The following is a 16,114-nucleotide window of genomic DNA, read 5'->3' on the forward strand; positions in this document are numbered from 1 at the left end:
TGGGTTTATTTAAATTAGATTAGATTTTTCAGATTCCACTTTTTCTGAGAAGAAATTTCATTAAAAAGAAATCCATTTGAAATTTTAGTTTTTCTTTAAAATTTCGAACTTGGAAAAAATAAGTTAAAAGCGCTTAATTTAAGAGCGCAACAACTACCGAAAGTCATCAGCATGGATTAGCATCCTAAGGAAGTTGGTGAACAATTTGCCAACAAAAAAAAAATAGGAGAATGGATTTTGTTCCAAGAAACTATTTACATTCTAAGCTTTAAATAAAAAAATGAACAACGTTTTTTTTATTATTTCTTGCCTTTATTAGGTGTTTTATTTTCCCCTCAATCCAAATCAGATTATTGTATTTATTTGCGTTACAATAAAAGAAGATTTTCCTTTGTTGTTGTGGTAAAAATAAATACAATGAACTGATCTGGATCCAGGGGCGTACACTCCCTTGGGGCAAGCGGGGCGGCGCCCCGGGGCCCCCAACCGACCCCAGGGCCCCAACTGGAGACAATGCAGAGAAGGAAACTTTTAGAATAAATTGAGTTACGAAGTAGGTAAATTAAAATGTATTTGAATCACTTCGGATACAAGGGAGACAAATTATATCATTCAGTGTAATGTATAATGCATTGGTAGCCACACAATATATACTGATTTAATAAAAAGGTTACCCCAGGGCCCCAAAAAAATAAACTGCTTTTTTAAAAGAAAACATTTTAATCTTAGGGCCCCAAAAAATATTACTTGAAAAATCTTTGCAACCACAAATAATACATTAGGGGCCCCAAAAAAGCAAAAAAAACAACTTCAGGCCACGGGCCCCAAAAGCCTTTACTTCGGGGCGTCAAAAAAAATTAAATTAAATAAAATTGTTTTTTAAATTAAATTACATTTGTTGATGGATTACTAAATATTACTTTAGGAGCCCCATAAAATATGACTTCTGGGCTCCAAAAATATTATATGAAGGGTCCCAAAAAATAATTTTTCAGGAACCCCGTTAGTTGAGAGCCAATCAAATATTAATTTGGGGGCCCCAAAATCTATTACTAAGGATATATATGAGGATCCTCAAAAGCTATTACTTAAGTGGTTCAAAACAATCAAATGGAAAATTAAATATCAATTCAGGGTCCCCAACATAAACACATCAGAGCCCAAAATAAAAACATTATTTTATAGGTGGCATTTCGAATATTACTTCAGAACAGAGGCCCCAATACCTATTAATTCTTAGCTCAAAAAAAATTATATTATATTTTGTGGGCCTCTAAGCACTCACTTTTGAGGCCCCAAAAATAGTTTTTCAGGGACCCCAAAATAAAAAAAATTATGTCTGGTGACGGAAAATCAAATACCTAAAATAAATATGTATTTATTACTTCAGAACAGAGGCCCCAAGAACTATCAATTCTAAGCTTCAAAATTTTTTTGTTTTAATTTTTGGGACCCCAAAATTAATTTTTCAGGGGGCGCACATAAAAAAAATGTGTTTAATGATGGAAAATCAAATATGTACATGTTCATATTACTTCAGAACAGAGGCCCCAAGAACTATCAATTCTAAGCTAAAAAAAAATTTTATTTTAGGGGTCTCTAAATATTCAATTTTGGGTGCCCCTAGTACAAGGATTTGCTACTTTTATGATAAAAATTTTAAGTAAGTATAGCAAAGTGCATTACGAACATAATAAAACATTAAAATAAACCTAAAAATAAATAAGCCATACAAAAAAAAAATGTACTTTTGTTTTTGTATCTAAGTGGCCCCCAAATATCAAAGGGGCCCCAAAATTTAGTCTTGCCCCGGGGCCCCGGCAACTCAACGTACGCCACTGTCTGGATCACAGAGAAAATAAAACACCACTATTATAAAAATACGCAACAAATAAATACAAATGTTGTTTACAAAAGTTTAATGATATGGATATGTTTCTAAGAGCCGATTTTTCAATCTTCTAATAAACAGTTAGTTAATTGTTCGACGAATAAAGTTATTAGGCTCATAAACAATCAGATAACAAAATTGAATTTTTCAATTAAAAAAACTCTATTTTACAGAATAACAAAAAAAAATGTCAAATTCAAAAATATTCAAAATTAAACGTCATTTTTGTTCATAATTAATTTTGTTTTCTTGTGTTCCCTTATATTTTTTAAACGTGGTCTTTAAATTTGTGAAAAAAAAGCATCTTAATAATTTATAATCTCAAAAAAATCCATTTCATCAATATTTTCTTTAAAACAGCTTTGACAATTGACACACTATTTTTGTTGAGATTATTCCTTCGAATAATTTTTATTCGTCTCTGAAAGAAGCAGATAGATTTATTCCTATAATAAATGTTTTATTAAAGGAATAAGCTATATCCGGCTGTTGAAAAATTGATATTTTCTCTATTTGAGGAATAAGTGCTAACTGACTGTTTAACTGACTATTGAAAAATTGGCCCTTAGGACAAAAAATGTTAGATTAACTTATTTTATTAACGTAAAAGAACTACCTACATGCAATTAAAAATGGTAACACATTGGTACCTTATAAATTACACTGGTCAACAAGGTTTTTGCCACAAGAACCAAAATATACTTTTCTATATGTTTTTGATGTGCTTAACTCGAATCTGAAGTCAGAAAATTTTAATGGGAAAATGCTGAAAAACGTAATTTTGGCTGTTTTCGAAGCTATATTTTTATGTGGGGTAATTCCTTATGAAAAAATTTTATCGGTGCCTACAAGAACTGGTTTTATTCTTCCAAAAAATGTTTTAATCTTTACGATATCTCTTTTAATGCCCGAGATATTTAAAAATTAAGGATTGGTCTTTGACTCAGAAACAGCACTGGCCAACCAAATTAAACTTTTTTTGCCACATGGACCAAAATATACTTTTCTAAAGGTTTTTGGGCTGCTGAACTCGAATCCACAATAAGAAAAATTCTATTGGCCTCCGTTCTTGAAATATTACCGTTATAAAATGCAGAAAAAGGTTTTTTTTTATATCGTTATATTTCAAGAACGGAAGCTTATAGAATTTTTTGATTGCGGATTCGAGTTTTATGACAAGGGACTTAAACTTTAGATTAAATTTAGTTTTTTTTGGCTTACTAACTGAAAATTAAGATATCTCGAGCAATTAAAGAGATATCGGGAAAATTTAAACAGTTTTCAAAAGAGGAATATCTTTTCTTATAATCACCGGTACAAATTTGTTTATAATGAATTACCCCACATAAAAACAGAAGCTCAAAAAAAGCCAAAATTACGTTTTTTAGCACTTTATAACGGTAATATTTCGAAAACGGAGGCCAATGAAATTTTTCTGACTTCAGATTTGAGTTCAGCACATCAAAAACCTCTAGAAAAGTATATCTTGGTTCTTGTGGCAAAAAAAAGGTTCAATTTTGTTGACCAGTGTTATTGCTCATATTTTTTTTTGAAAAGTATGTTTACTAAACCCTGAACAAAATTCAAAATTACGTAGGCATGTTTTTTTCCAAAAACCTTAAAATTGCGACAGCGTTATTCACCCGTTTTGCGATTTCCAACTATCAATTATTTATATGTAGTTGAAATTTGGTATTTCAAAACCTAATTTATTGCCTGACTAAAAATCGAAAAAAATGTTTTTTTCTTGTACCAGTCTTCACCAGTCTTATTCTATTCCGAACTTAAAATTAGATGGCATGAATTGGAGGACAAACAAAAGTCATATCTACCATAGTACCAATCAGCATCTAATAGCACGGATTTATGTGTAGGTAACTGTGAATTGTATCCATTAGCGGTTTAAGCTGACGAACTGAATACCAATATACAATTTTATTTTATATTTTTTATCTTTTATGATTCATAACAGAAATGACAGAATAGGCCCAGCTATCAGACACGCAAAAAAAAAACGGTATCAACTTTTTCTGATTCCACATCCTTTTTGTCATATCTGTTTGTTACATCGATATTACATTCTTAACACTTCGCCTTAAATACAAATAATCCAGTTTTTTCTACTACTCTGTATCTAATCATTTTTTGATTTAATTTACAAAAATTGTATTTGTAAAACAAAAACAAAAATTACAACTTATCATCTAACCCCTTTACAAGATAAAATTTAGCTTCAATGTCAACACATGACGTCTTACTTACTAACTTTTGTCACTGGTGCCATACTTAGAAAAATAAAAATTTTCTTAACAAAACCAAAATGTCCCAAATACGCCACGATAACGATATTATATAAATACAATTTGCTTAAAGCTAGTTATCTAAAAATTTACATTGATTATACGTTTTTACATTGTTTTTTTTTTTTATAAGCTAAATTTACAATTAATTTTAATTGTTTTAAATATTAATTCTGCTGGCAGCTTCTAAACTCAGGTTGTTCAAGTGCGGTTGTCATTGAGCCCCAAATAAGCCACAGTGACCCATAAATTTAGTGAATTCTGGGGTCGAATCACGGCATACGTTCGTTAACGTATGGCCGCTATCTGTCCCTATCTTTTTCTACTGATTAAATAGAGACATCAACTGTCAAATGTTAATGTATGATCGTAATCGTGTGCCGTGATTCGGCCCCTGCTCTTTGATTGATAAAATAATGGCTGTATTATCCTGGGAAAACCCCAAACCAATAATTTCGAATTTAAGTTTTGAATTTATTAATAAAATAGTGTAGAACAAAGCTAAGGGGTGTTAAACTAAATTGCGAGAACAGAAAAGTATGTTCATCAATAAAAGAACCATACAATTTACAAATGAAGGCAATAAATTGATTCCGGAAGAAAAATAGATTCTGGGAATTCACAGTGGGTCCAAAAAATACACCGGTACAGGTACACAAAGAAATTGGCTTGTACAACGAACTAGACCCAACTACGGTTATGTTCGATGCGCTTAATCCGAATGTTATTAAAGATCAGTCTACAATCTTTTAGAAAACTTGAATAGAAAAAAAATTCGTTTCTAATTAAAACAGCATTGTAAATTTTTCTCAAATAAAACATTTTATTGCCAATCTTATAAATTTACTTTTCTTATATCTAAAATTATACAAAAGTTGGTGTTGTTTCACAAATAAGTTTAACTCAAATATATTTATTATTTTTGTGTTTATGTTCCCAAATAGTTTTTTTTTTTTATTAAAAAAACAACATAAATTTACAACTAAATAGATATACATTTTTATTTTATATTGATTATAGTAATATATTTTGTATTTTTTCTTTATATAGGTATAATATATTAATATTAAAAAGTATAATATTATTTAAATTAAGAAAGAAAAAAAAACAAATCTTCATAAATTCTGTGGCCTTTATTGCACCCACAATATTATTGTGTAATATTTTAAACTTTACAATTTATATGTATTTTTTTATATAAAACACAATATGACAACTGGACAAACAATATTAATAAAGGGGATAAAGGGAAAAAATTTAGTTTTGTTCAACAAGAACAAAAAAAAGGAAAAACAATATTGTAAACTCTTTCATGGCACAATCCTTGATTGTACACATGATTTTCTTAAAAATACTTAATCTTATTTAAATTTATTGATTAACTTGTTTACGCTTTTTCACGTTTCTTAAAATTTCTTTTCGATGCACATCGATGAATAATGTCCGATATATGAGACTTGTGATCAAATATTTTCATTATTTGATTTTGTGCTTCGGTTATGCCATCGACAATGATCTTACTCCGTTGCATGTTGCCCTAGAAAAAAAAATCATTTTCAATATAAAATTTTTCTTTAAAACAGATTGGTTTTAATATTCTTACCTTAATAAGATCTGAGATCCTTTCTATATCTGGATTCTTCCCATGTGATTCCATTTGTTTCAGCATAGATGTCAATTTTTCATAACCCTTGCCTTCACTTTCACACTAAAAACAAATAAAACAAAAGAATTCTCATCAGCTACATCGAAAAAATAGATTAAATAATGAACTTACCAAATCTTCCATTTGAGACTTCAAATGATGTACCTTCCATCCATTGATTTTGCCCAAAACATTGGCCTGGTTTGCCAAATCCATTACAGTCGGCCGTCGTTCTTCCCTTGGCTTAACATCGCTGTGACGTTGAAAATGATTATTGGCAGCCTTCCAATTCTGTTTGTAGCTCTGTTAAAGAAAAATTCCATTTAAAAATCTAGGTCTCATTTTAATCCCATTTTCCTACTCACATTCAATAAAGTACAAGTTCGAGGCTTTCTAATCACAAATTCTGTTGGTTTTGTATTCTCTTTGTTAGAATTGATGTTCTGATTGTTGTTGTTGACTTTAGGTGGTTCATTTGATGATCCACCAGTAGCTGGGGTAGTTCCGGAATTTGAATGAGTGGTACCATTGGCATTGGATGCTTGTGAAGAGTTTGAAGCTGGTGGATTAAGGGAAGGAAGGGATGATGCATGACTTTGTGTTGATTGTTGACTATCATTCCTGAAAAAAAATATTATTTTTAAGATTGCTTTACATAGAGAGGAGAGAGTTACTGCTCTCGAAAATTATCAGGTAACTTATTAAACAAACAGGGTGCGGTTTAGTTATAAAAGTCTATATCTTAAAAATTGCCGATGTTGCCGTATTGTTTTTTAAATTAAAATTAAATTTATTTTGAACAAAACCATTTTTTTTTTTTTTGCTTAAATTTCATAAAATAAATGATACCAAAAGATTTTCTAAGTATTAAGGAAAAAAAAATATATGGGAGTAAAAGATAATCTTTCATCGTATAAGGGATAAATGCAATTTTCTCACAAACTGGCTTCGAACACAAAAAAAATATTTTGAACACAACGGCAACCTACAATTTTTCAATATTTATTGCAGTTTGAAAAAAAAAATTAAAAATTACTTCAATTTCATTGGATTTTTTTTTTTTGATAAAAACTGAATTTTTGCATTTAAATAATTGATTTTCTCAAAGACTTTGGCAAATAAGAACTTTAAACTTTTTTTTAAAAATGTATATTTTAATATTGTAGGTGTTGCCGTTGTGTTCAAATATTTTTTTTTTGTGTTTGAAGTAAATTTGTGAGAAAATTGCATTTATCGCTTAAACGATTGAAGATTGCCTTCACTTCCGTATAGTTGTTTTCATTTAATTGCCTAGACAATCTTTTGGCATTAGTAAGTTTATGTATATTTAAGCAAAATTTTTGTTCACAAAAATATTCAATTAAATTTAAAAAATTAAAAAGGGCAACAGCGGCAATTTTTAATCTACCAACGTTTGAAAAAAAGATCATCAAAATAAGAGCTGTTCGGCCGGGTTCCCTAATATTGCCATTTTTTGAGCCGGGTTCTTGAACATTGAATTTTGAAAAAATATTTTTAAAACTTTGTAAAAATACAAATGCCTTAATGGAAGGAGTTCAAGTAGTTTAAACAATTTAAAACTTGGAGTTAGTCGATTGACTTTACAAAGAATACGAACAACATGCTTTTGTTTGATAAGCAAAACCCATAAGATGTTGCGAGAAAAGCGAATTGACATAGATTAAGAATAATATTAGCCCTAAAACCGATCATTGGGGGACACCCACGTGGATCAATTTTTCAGTACGCAATATATATTATTAATCTTTACACGTTGAATACGGTTTTTTAAATAGGACACAAACCAATCATGGATAAAACCTCTGAAACCAATTTTTTTTATAATTTGCTTACCAAAATTTCATGATCTACCATATCGAAGGTTTTGGTGATGTCAATGAATAAGGCAGCTGGGAAAAACAAACTATGAATTACTAAAGAAATCTATTTTACCTTAAAAAATACAACATTCTTGATTTCATCCCTTATTCAAAAACCTTAGTAAAAACAGATAATAGGGAGATTGGACGATAATTATTTAAGTTCATAGTATCATCTTTTTTATTTAATAGTATTATATAAGCCTCCTTAAGTAAACCCGGAAACAAACCTTGAAAGAGAAATCACAAAGGATAAACAAAAAAAACTTACGTTGATCGTCGAGATTTCTTCCTTGGTGGACACTCGATGGCACCATTCAAATGTGACTGATTTGTCACTGGTCCACTGTGATCTCTTACTGCAATTGGAGCTGAATTCTGATGATTGGGATACATCTGAAAAGAAGAAGCCAAATATAAAATAAACCTCATCACTGACTCTGTCTTTACTTACATCATTAATTGGATTAAAATGTGATTCATTTGGAATCCGATTAACCGGAGTGAGTTCCTCATTTATTTGCTGATCTACTCCTGGGCTGGAATTTGCACTAACAGTTGTCGAACCATCCGATGAAGCTGGTGACACTGGTCTCTGTTGTTCCTTGTTCTTGTTGTCAGTTACAACTGAAGAAACTACAGACGTCATTTGTTGGGAACTCACTGAAGATGAATTCGATGACGAAGCTCCTCCCATTGATAGCAAAGTTGGACCAAGATTCTTTGCTGCTCTTATAGGTGAACCATCATTATCACGTTTTCGAAGGAATGCAGTGGAACTTAAAGCACCCACAGCACTATTACCAGCAGAGACTTTGATGGAAGTTGGCAAAGGAATCACCATATGACCTTGGGATTGTTGTTGAACATGTTGTTGTTGTTGCTGTGATTGTTGCTGAGAAGCAGCTTGACTTGGTATTATTATCTGATGGTGCGATTGTTGTTGTTGTTGTTGCCCTTGCTGTTGTTGAACTGTAACCTGTTCTGTTGACATTTGAGTGCTGAAACGCACTGGAACAGCTTGAATTTGTGCAGAAGTCGATGACACTGGTATCTGAAGTTGACCAATCGAACGATTGGATGATGGCACCACCGTAAAAGTAGCCGAAGAAGGGGTATTGAAGGGCAACGAGGTAACAATTCCCGCAGCCATGTTTGAAGATGTAACAATTTGATTGCTCGACATTGTGCTGCTGGTCACAGTTGTTGTTGTGAGTGAGAGTACACCCGATGAGACTGACACCGAACTAGCTGGAACAGATTCGTAGTAGAAAGTACTTCCTGGAGGAAGGAATCCAGTTCCAGTACTGGGAATCACTGTTGTAGAACCTCCACTGTTTGATCCAACTCCAGAGGCATTGCCTCCACTGTGTGGGCGAGTGTGGTGGATGAAAACACTTGTTGGCTGCTGTTGCGAATGGTGCTGTTGTGTGGATGTTATCAAATCAGAAACTTGGCCACTTTGCGATCCTCCTGTGGACTGTTGTGATTGATGAGTCGACTGTTGTGTCATCATTTTACCAACAGTCAATCCGGTACTCTTGATCGGAGTGATAGTTCCTGTGAGGACATTGCTGCCTCGTGGAGTTATGGCCAGAGGAACGACAGTAGCTCCTGAGGAGGAGACATTTTGTGTGGTCAAGAGTTGTCCAGTGGCCCCGCCACCTAAATTCTGACTGACATTGACGATTTGTGTGAGCGGTGATTGAGAATTCACCGAGACCGTTTGTTGCTGTGACTGTTGCTGTTGAGATAAATTAGATTGAACACCCAAAGCCGATGAAGTAACAACATTCGTATTTCCTCCTCCGACTGACGCGGCAGTGGAGACAGACGCACACTGGATACTAGCTGAGCTGCTAGTTTGTTGTTGAGCATTTGGTGGCAGTTTGCCAATACCCAACTGGGTAATTGTCAGAGATGGCTGAACTTTGGTGGCCATTGTGGCTGGAGGCCGCAGGCCAATCTTCCCCCCACCAGCGGTATTGACGATAATCGGTTGAAGCATCAAGTTGTTTGCAATACGGCCAGTGGAACCGATAATCTGTTGAGCTGTTCCACCTGGTTGCTGTTGCAACTGAATGATTCGTGTGGTGGGAATACTTGTATTGCCACTACTTCCTCGTGACTGTAAGGTTCCTATTCCAGATGTGACGTTGGCTCCAATTCCACTTGCACTCACCGATCCGCCTGGCACAGTGGTATTGACCAGAGGAAGGTTGGGGGCTCTAATGCTGATGCTTGTGGTATTCATACCGACACCAAGTTTTGCTGTCGAGAAGGACTTGTTCATCGGAATTGGTCGGATTTGACGTTGGTTGGTGATGGGAGCAACTGCAAAGCGTTGGGTTGCATTTACTCCGGGATTGTATTGCTGTGCCTGGGAATTGGATACATTGGTGTAGACGAGAGTTGCAGTTTGTTGACGTGGCAAGACAGTGGCTAGAGTTGCCACAAAAGCCTGTTGGCTTGATACTGTTTGAAGGGCTAAGGAATTAAACAAAACAAAGTTGATAAATATTTTCGATCCAAGGACGACAAGGTTTTAAATGGAATCATTGAACAATTATATATAAAAGTTATACCAGGAAAAAAACCGGCTATGCATTATTGGGGCGTTACTTTCGCTTTACAGGATTGTAAGTTCCATAGCCAAAAAAAAAAAGGACTTTATTTGAAAGGATTTTGTTTTTCATATGAACACTGACGACAAGAAGATGAGCATTTTGTTCAGTTATTAAGTGCAAGTGTTTATTTAATTTTGCTTGGCTGTGTTAGCACTTAATCATATTCCTTTTTATTAATTTTTTTTTTAAACCGCAAATGCAAGAGTAGGGGAGGAGAAGACTGTTGTTCAAGCTATAAAATTTATTTATAAACATTATTTTAATGTACTTTATATTTTCCTATCTAGAGAAAATTATTTTGCATTTGTGTTAATGTGAGAAACATAATTTTTGGTTTTTCTTAAATTTATTTTTTTATTAAATGGATTTGGAAATTTGAAACATAATTTATTGATCTTAATTTAGGAATATCGCGAAAAGAATTATATTTAGGCTGATTTATGACGATAGCTTCGGTAGGTAGTATAAAAGGAATGTTTTAAGGCAGCAATAAAACTTAGGCTCCAAAACTCGAACAAAATGGTTATTTGTGTACTTAAAAATTTAAAAAAAATCACACAAAGGTAAAAGGTAAAATCCATATATTTTCTCGAATAAAAAATAATTAAGAGAAAAAAGTTCTAAAAGTTAAGTCTTGACCTGCATACTCCTCTGTGTACCATATGCTCCCATTGCTTCGAAATTAAATTTAAGTTATAACATCCAATCTTTTATTTTTCTCAAAAGAACACCCTGTTGGTCTATATAATTAAATACATTTTTAGGGTTCTTGAGTCTCCTATTTCCAATTTTTCAAAATAAAGATTGGTATGCCATTTCAAGAAATTTTTATTCAACACAATAAAAACGAGATTTCCAAAAAAAATTCATTGACCCATATTAAAAAAAAAAATAAGTTTTTTTATTACATAATATGTAGGTACGAGTATTTAAATCCAAAAAAAGGTTTTTTGAAAATTTTAAATTTTACATTACGACTAGGCTACTTAAACGCTTCTATATAGAAATTTACGTTGAAATCAGTTTAGTAATTTACGAGAGAGAAAGCACAAGAAAACGGTTTTTTGATAAAGTACCGATAGTAAAAATGTGTCTCAAACCAGACTTTAAAAAAAAATATTTTTCTTTTGACCTAATAGGTTTTGTAGAGCTTTTCGAACATAATAAAATGGCAAACTATTTTTTGTTACGCAGACCAGCAAAAGTAAAGGACATCACGTTGTCACCTATACTAACAGGACTTTTCAAATTGGGGTAATTTTTCAAATTCCCGTCGTTAATAAAAATTGTTTGTTTTTAGTTACTATGGATGCGTTTATATGTGTCAGTTGCTGTTTCAATATTTTTGTTTGATATTTGTTGCATTTTGTATGTATGAGTAAGCTTTTTTCTATAGGATGTCGACGCACATAGGAGTATTTGCAGTAAGAACTTGGTTAAAAGTCGATTTTCTGAAAATATAAGTTGACAGCTAAAAGTTTGGCAAAGCGGGTGCTAACTGCTAAGTATACATGGGGACATAAGTTGCACTTTTGTTTTTAGATCGTGTCTTGGATCGCGAGTTGGAAGTTAATTGTTGCATCTACTACATTTTTATTTCAATGCGTACTACTTTTGTAAGTGTTATTCAATATATAGAGGTTTCACAGCTGAAACGGACCAAGTCAGAAAAAGGAAGAATTCCAAATCTAATGCCAAAATCTGCGCAAAGGTTTGACTCTAATAAAGTCTTTCATTAGTTTGATCTAAAACTGTTTCGACTCAAATTGTCAGTTGTTCGAAAAAAATATTCACCATAAGATTCAATGGAAACGTAGTTACTTTAACTCGTTATATCTCCGAATTCACTTTTTGTGACTTGGTTCTCTTCAGCTCTTAGCCCTCCATATGATTTCGAAGTGTTGTGATAGAAATCTAAAGAAAAAATTAAAATAGAGAATTCTGCTTCAGTGTACTTACGATGTAAATAAAGTAACAAAACATCATATTTTTGTAAAGTGATATTTTGAACTTTAATAATTTTTTTTTTTTTTTTTTTTTTATTCTGCAAAGCATTGAAATTTATAAGTTTGTTTATATATGACTTAAACCAATGCAACAAAAATATCAGTTTTTCTCCATACTTATTTTTAAATTTAATTTACTGATGTTATATTATTTTCGTCGGCCTCATAAGGAAACCTCGTAAGTCGTAACTCCCAAAATCAAAATTTTACAGGAGAGACGAACGAGTAGAGAGAATACTGAGTAGATGGGGAGTAACGTTCTGTGCAAAATTTGAATTTAAGTCTATTAAGGGCCATTTTGTTCACTCGAAGTTGAACATAACTTGAGGATTTTTATCTTCAACTTCCCAATTTGCTTTTGTTCACTGAAAGTTGACATTTTTAACTTTCGATTTTCAACTCGAGAGTTTATCAACTTCCAGTTTTCTCAACTTCCCGAAAAAGTAGAAGTTAGGCAACCAATCTTGAGAGTTTGCTTCAAAATAATTTTTTTTTTTTATTTTTCTGTCAAAATTTTGTTGGCAGTTATTGCGTTAACGAATAAAGAACAAATTAATGAAAAAAATAAAACAGAAAACAGAAAACAGAAAAAGAACTGCATTTTATATTTTATTATGTATTTTTATTAAAACCTTTAAATTAAAGCATTCTGTTTAAGACAAAACTCTTTTTTTTTTTCTGGTGTTATGGATCTTGAAGTATATGATTTTGTAGTTTTTTTCTTGAATTTTTTTAAAGTTTCTGTTTAAGATCACTCCCGATGGGGCAAAGGCTTGAATCATTTCACTTCTATCCAATTCCATACATTTCAATTATTTCGCATTTAGGTATATTATTAACAGCCACACAAAAAATATAATTTTATCAAATGAATTCGTATGGCAAAATTGTTTTGATTTGGATTTGTAATTCTTGAAAAACGGCGCACATACAATCGGACAAAAATCGATTCGTTGTTAATAATAAAAAGAATTCGACATTTTGAACACCAAATAGGTACAACACAAACCATTATAAAATTCTAACTGACGTAAAACATTCAAAATATGATTATAAACTGACAGTTTTTTATGTTTACTGTCACAAATATCCCAGGGATATTTTAAAAACTAAAAGTTAGCCAACTTTTGTTTTTTAAACTCGAGAGTTAAGAAAAAAATAGTGAACAAAATAGATTCTCAACTTTTATTTTAACTCTCGAGTTGAAGTCATCTCTCAAGTTTGTCAACTTGAGAGTTTGCTTCAAGTTGATCAATAGTGAACAAAATCGCCCTTACGATGTAAATTAAGTTTTAAAAATATTAGATGATGTAACAAAACATCATATTTTTGTAAAGTGATTTTTTGAACTTTAATAATTTTTTTTTTTTTACTCTGCAAAGCATTGAAATTTATAAGTTTGTTTATATATGTCTTAAACCAATACAACAAAAATTGATTGTTCTTACGTGTTCTTTACAGAATTGGAAGTCAATGAGTTTTTCACTTTCAGATTGAAAGTAATTCCATACTTATTTTTAAATTTAATTTACTGATGTTATATTATTTTCGTCGGCCTCATAAGGAAACCTCGTAACTCCCAAAATCAAAATTTTACAGGAGAGACGAACGAGTAGAGAGAATACAGAGTAGATGGGGAGTAACGTTCTGTGCAAAATTTGAATTTAAGTCTATTAAGAGTTTTAGGAAAAAAGTGAAGTTACGAGGTTACCTAATGAGACCGACGTTTTGTGTGATCTTAATTTATGTAGATTGGAATAAAGAGAAAAAAAAATGAAAATCGTTTATCAGGCATGGGGAACAAAATTTGAGCAGAAAAATGTCGTCAGGTGGGAGAAGGTCATTATTCAAATTTATGAGTTTTTGATGAAAAAAATATAAATAAAAAAAAAATAAATATACATATAAATTGTATTTGGTTGTAGGAAGATGAATTTTAAACATTAATAATAATAAGAATAAAAAAAATATATAACTTTGGCCTGTGTCAATACGATACGAAATTTCCTTTTTTATAATAATATTTTGGAAACACAATTATCTAGGACAAGCTCCATTCTCTCTGGGGATTTTTTAAGTAGATCTGATTGCCGAAAAAAAAAATAATAAAAACAAGGGCGCTAGACACAGTACACATAAAAAGGTAATATATTCCGAACTGACATTGGTCGCCAGATTGTCAAAACATGACACTTTGGCGACCAATGTCAGCTACCGAATTCTTAATTGTTTAAAATACCGACGAAAAACGCACAAAAACCGATAAACCACGCACACCACTAATTTTTAAACAATTGTTTACCATTTTCCGCGATGAAACACGAAGAAAATTTGTTATTTTTCAATTTATAATATTTTTAAATGACATTTTATAAATTAAAACAAAAACAAATTTCCTGTTTACTGCGATTGAAATATAAAAATTAAAGGCCGACCTGACAGATTGGTGCCCATTTTTGACAAACAAATTTTGACAACGTTCGGAATATATTACCTTATTATGTGTACTGTGGGCGCTAGAAACTATCGGTGTCACTTCTATATATTTATAATTATTCAATAATGGAATATTGATAAGAGAGATACTTACATTGATTTCCAGCTTGTTGCTGTGATTGCGAGCTTACAGCCACCACATTACCCGAATTGCCAGCCCCACTAACTCCCGATGCAGATATATTCTGTGTAATCAATCGTTGCCTCGGCTGATGGTTAATCGCCCGAATCAACTGAACTTGACCTCCATTATTAGCCATCCAAGTGGTTGTAGCTGGTGAAATGACTGTCGTTGCTGGCGACGAAGTATTCCTTGTCACCGTGGTGCCACGAACAAAGTTCCCAGATAACCCAGCCATTGGAGTTGTCTGAGCTCTAATTGGAGTAATCAAACGTTGACCTTGCATGCTGGTGGAGGTTACACCAGCTCTTGGCAAATAAGTTGTCTGTGTTATTGGTCTGGTGACTGTTATTGAAGTATTTGACACAGTTCGAGCTGGTATCGCCGTAATCTGAGTCCTGCCAGCACCTTCAATCTGTTTCAACATGGATTGAGGCATTAAAGTGCCCGGTGGCATTACCACACGGACTTGTGTGGATTGGCCACTGCTGGCAATGGTGCGGAAGGCAGCAGTAGTCTGCTGTTGTGGCTGTTGGCCAGCATTGCCTCCACCACCACCGCCAACACTGACGGGAGCTACTTTAATCCCGTCCATGGCATTCGTTTTGACGTGGGTTATTTTTGCTGTAACTAAATCAAATAGACGACACACAGAAAAAAGGAAATGAGTATTTTTTAGATTGATTATCTATTTCTTATTTCTAATTTGTGTCTTGTATATGTAAAAAAAAAAAGAAAAAACTAGTTGAAAAAAAGACTGTACCTGATTTATCGCCACCGATATTATCCGGGGCGCTCATTTTCTTAGCTTTCTGAATTTCCTTCACTAAATTTAACAATAAAATAAAGAATAATTTGTTTAGTTTTATATATTTTTATTAAAACAAAAAAAGAAAAATAACAAAATTTCATTTTTTTTCAACACTTGCCAACAATAAAAATTGGATTTATCTTAGAAATTGTATGAAGAATTGTTAAATATTATTTATTTATTAGATAGATTTGGTTACCTGCTTTATAAATTTTTAAACAAATTTAATTAAAATTGTAGAGTTATTTATAAATTTTGTTAATTTTTGTCCAGAGATCAAATTAGAAATTTTTCACTGAATTTTCACTCAACTGAAGACAAAAAAATGTCTACCGAC

The 16,114-nt window shown here is 32.2% G+C and overlaps 1 protein-coding gene across 1 annotated transcript; it reads right to left on the minus strand.

Annotated features, from left to right (window-relative positions):
• Nucleotides 1-5,321: 5,321 nt before the first annotated feature.
• On the minus strand, nucleotides 5,322-16,114 carry LOC129918417 (mucin-19). The gene is made up of 9 exons (XM_055998932.1): nucleotides 15,977-16,114; nucleotides 15,730-15,792; nucleotides 14,940-15,596; nucleotides 8,171-10,203; nucleotides 7,988-8,112; nucleotides 6,202-6,457; nucleotides 5,969-6,139; nucleotides 5,795-5,899; nucleotides 5,322-5,728 (listed from the first exon to the last, which is right to left on the minus strand). Exons 2-9 carry the CDS (start codon nucleotides 15,764-15,766, stop codon nucleotides 5,579-5,581), a joined length of 3,534 nt encoding a protein of 1,177 aa, XP_055854907.1. The 5' UTR covers nucleotides 15,767-15,792; nucleotides 15,977-16,114; the 3' UTR covers nucleotides 5,322-5,578.

This window comes from Episyrphus balteatus, chromosome 4 (assembly GCF_945859705.1).
Source record: "Episyrphus balteatus chromosome 4, idEpiBalt1.1, whole genome shotgun sequence".
Classification (NCBI taxonomy): Eukaryota; Metazoa; Arthropoda; class Insecta; order Diptera; family Syrphidae; genus Episyrphus; species Episyrphus balteatus.

Bases quoted from the DNA above. Each gene is read 5' to 3' on its own strand.
- LOC129918417 (XM_055998932.1), bottom strand. From the start codon at position 15,766: ATGAGCGCCCCGGATAATATCGGTGGCGATAAATCAG. The intron at 10,204-14,939 runs GTAAGTATCTCT...TTAATTCCTTAG, and splicing joins GCAACAAGCTGGAAATCAAT to CCCTTCAAACAGTATCAAGC. The intron at 5,729-5,794 runs GTAAGAATATTA...TTTTTTTTCTAG, and splicing joins GGATCTCAGATCTTATTAAG to GGCAACATGCAACGGAGTAA.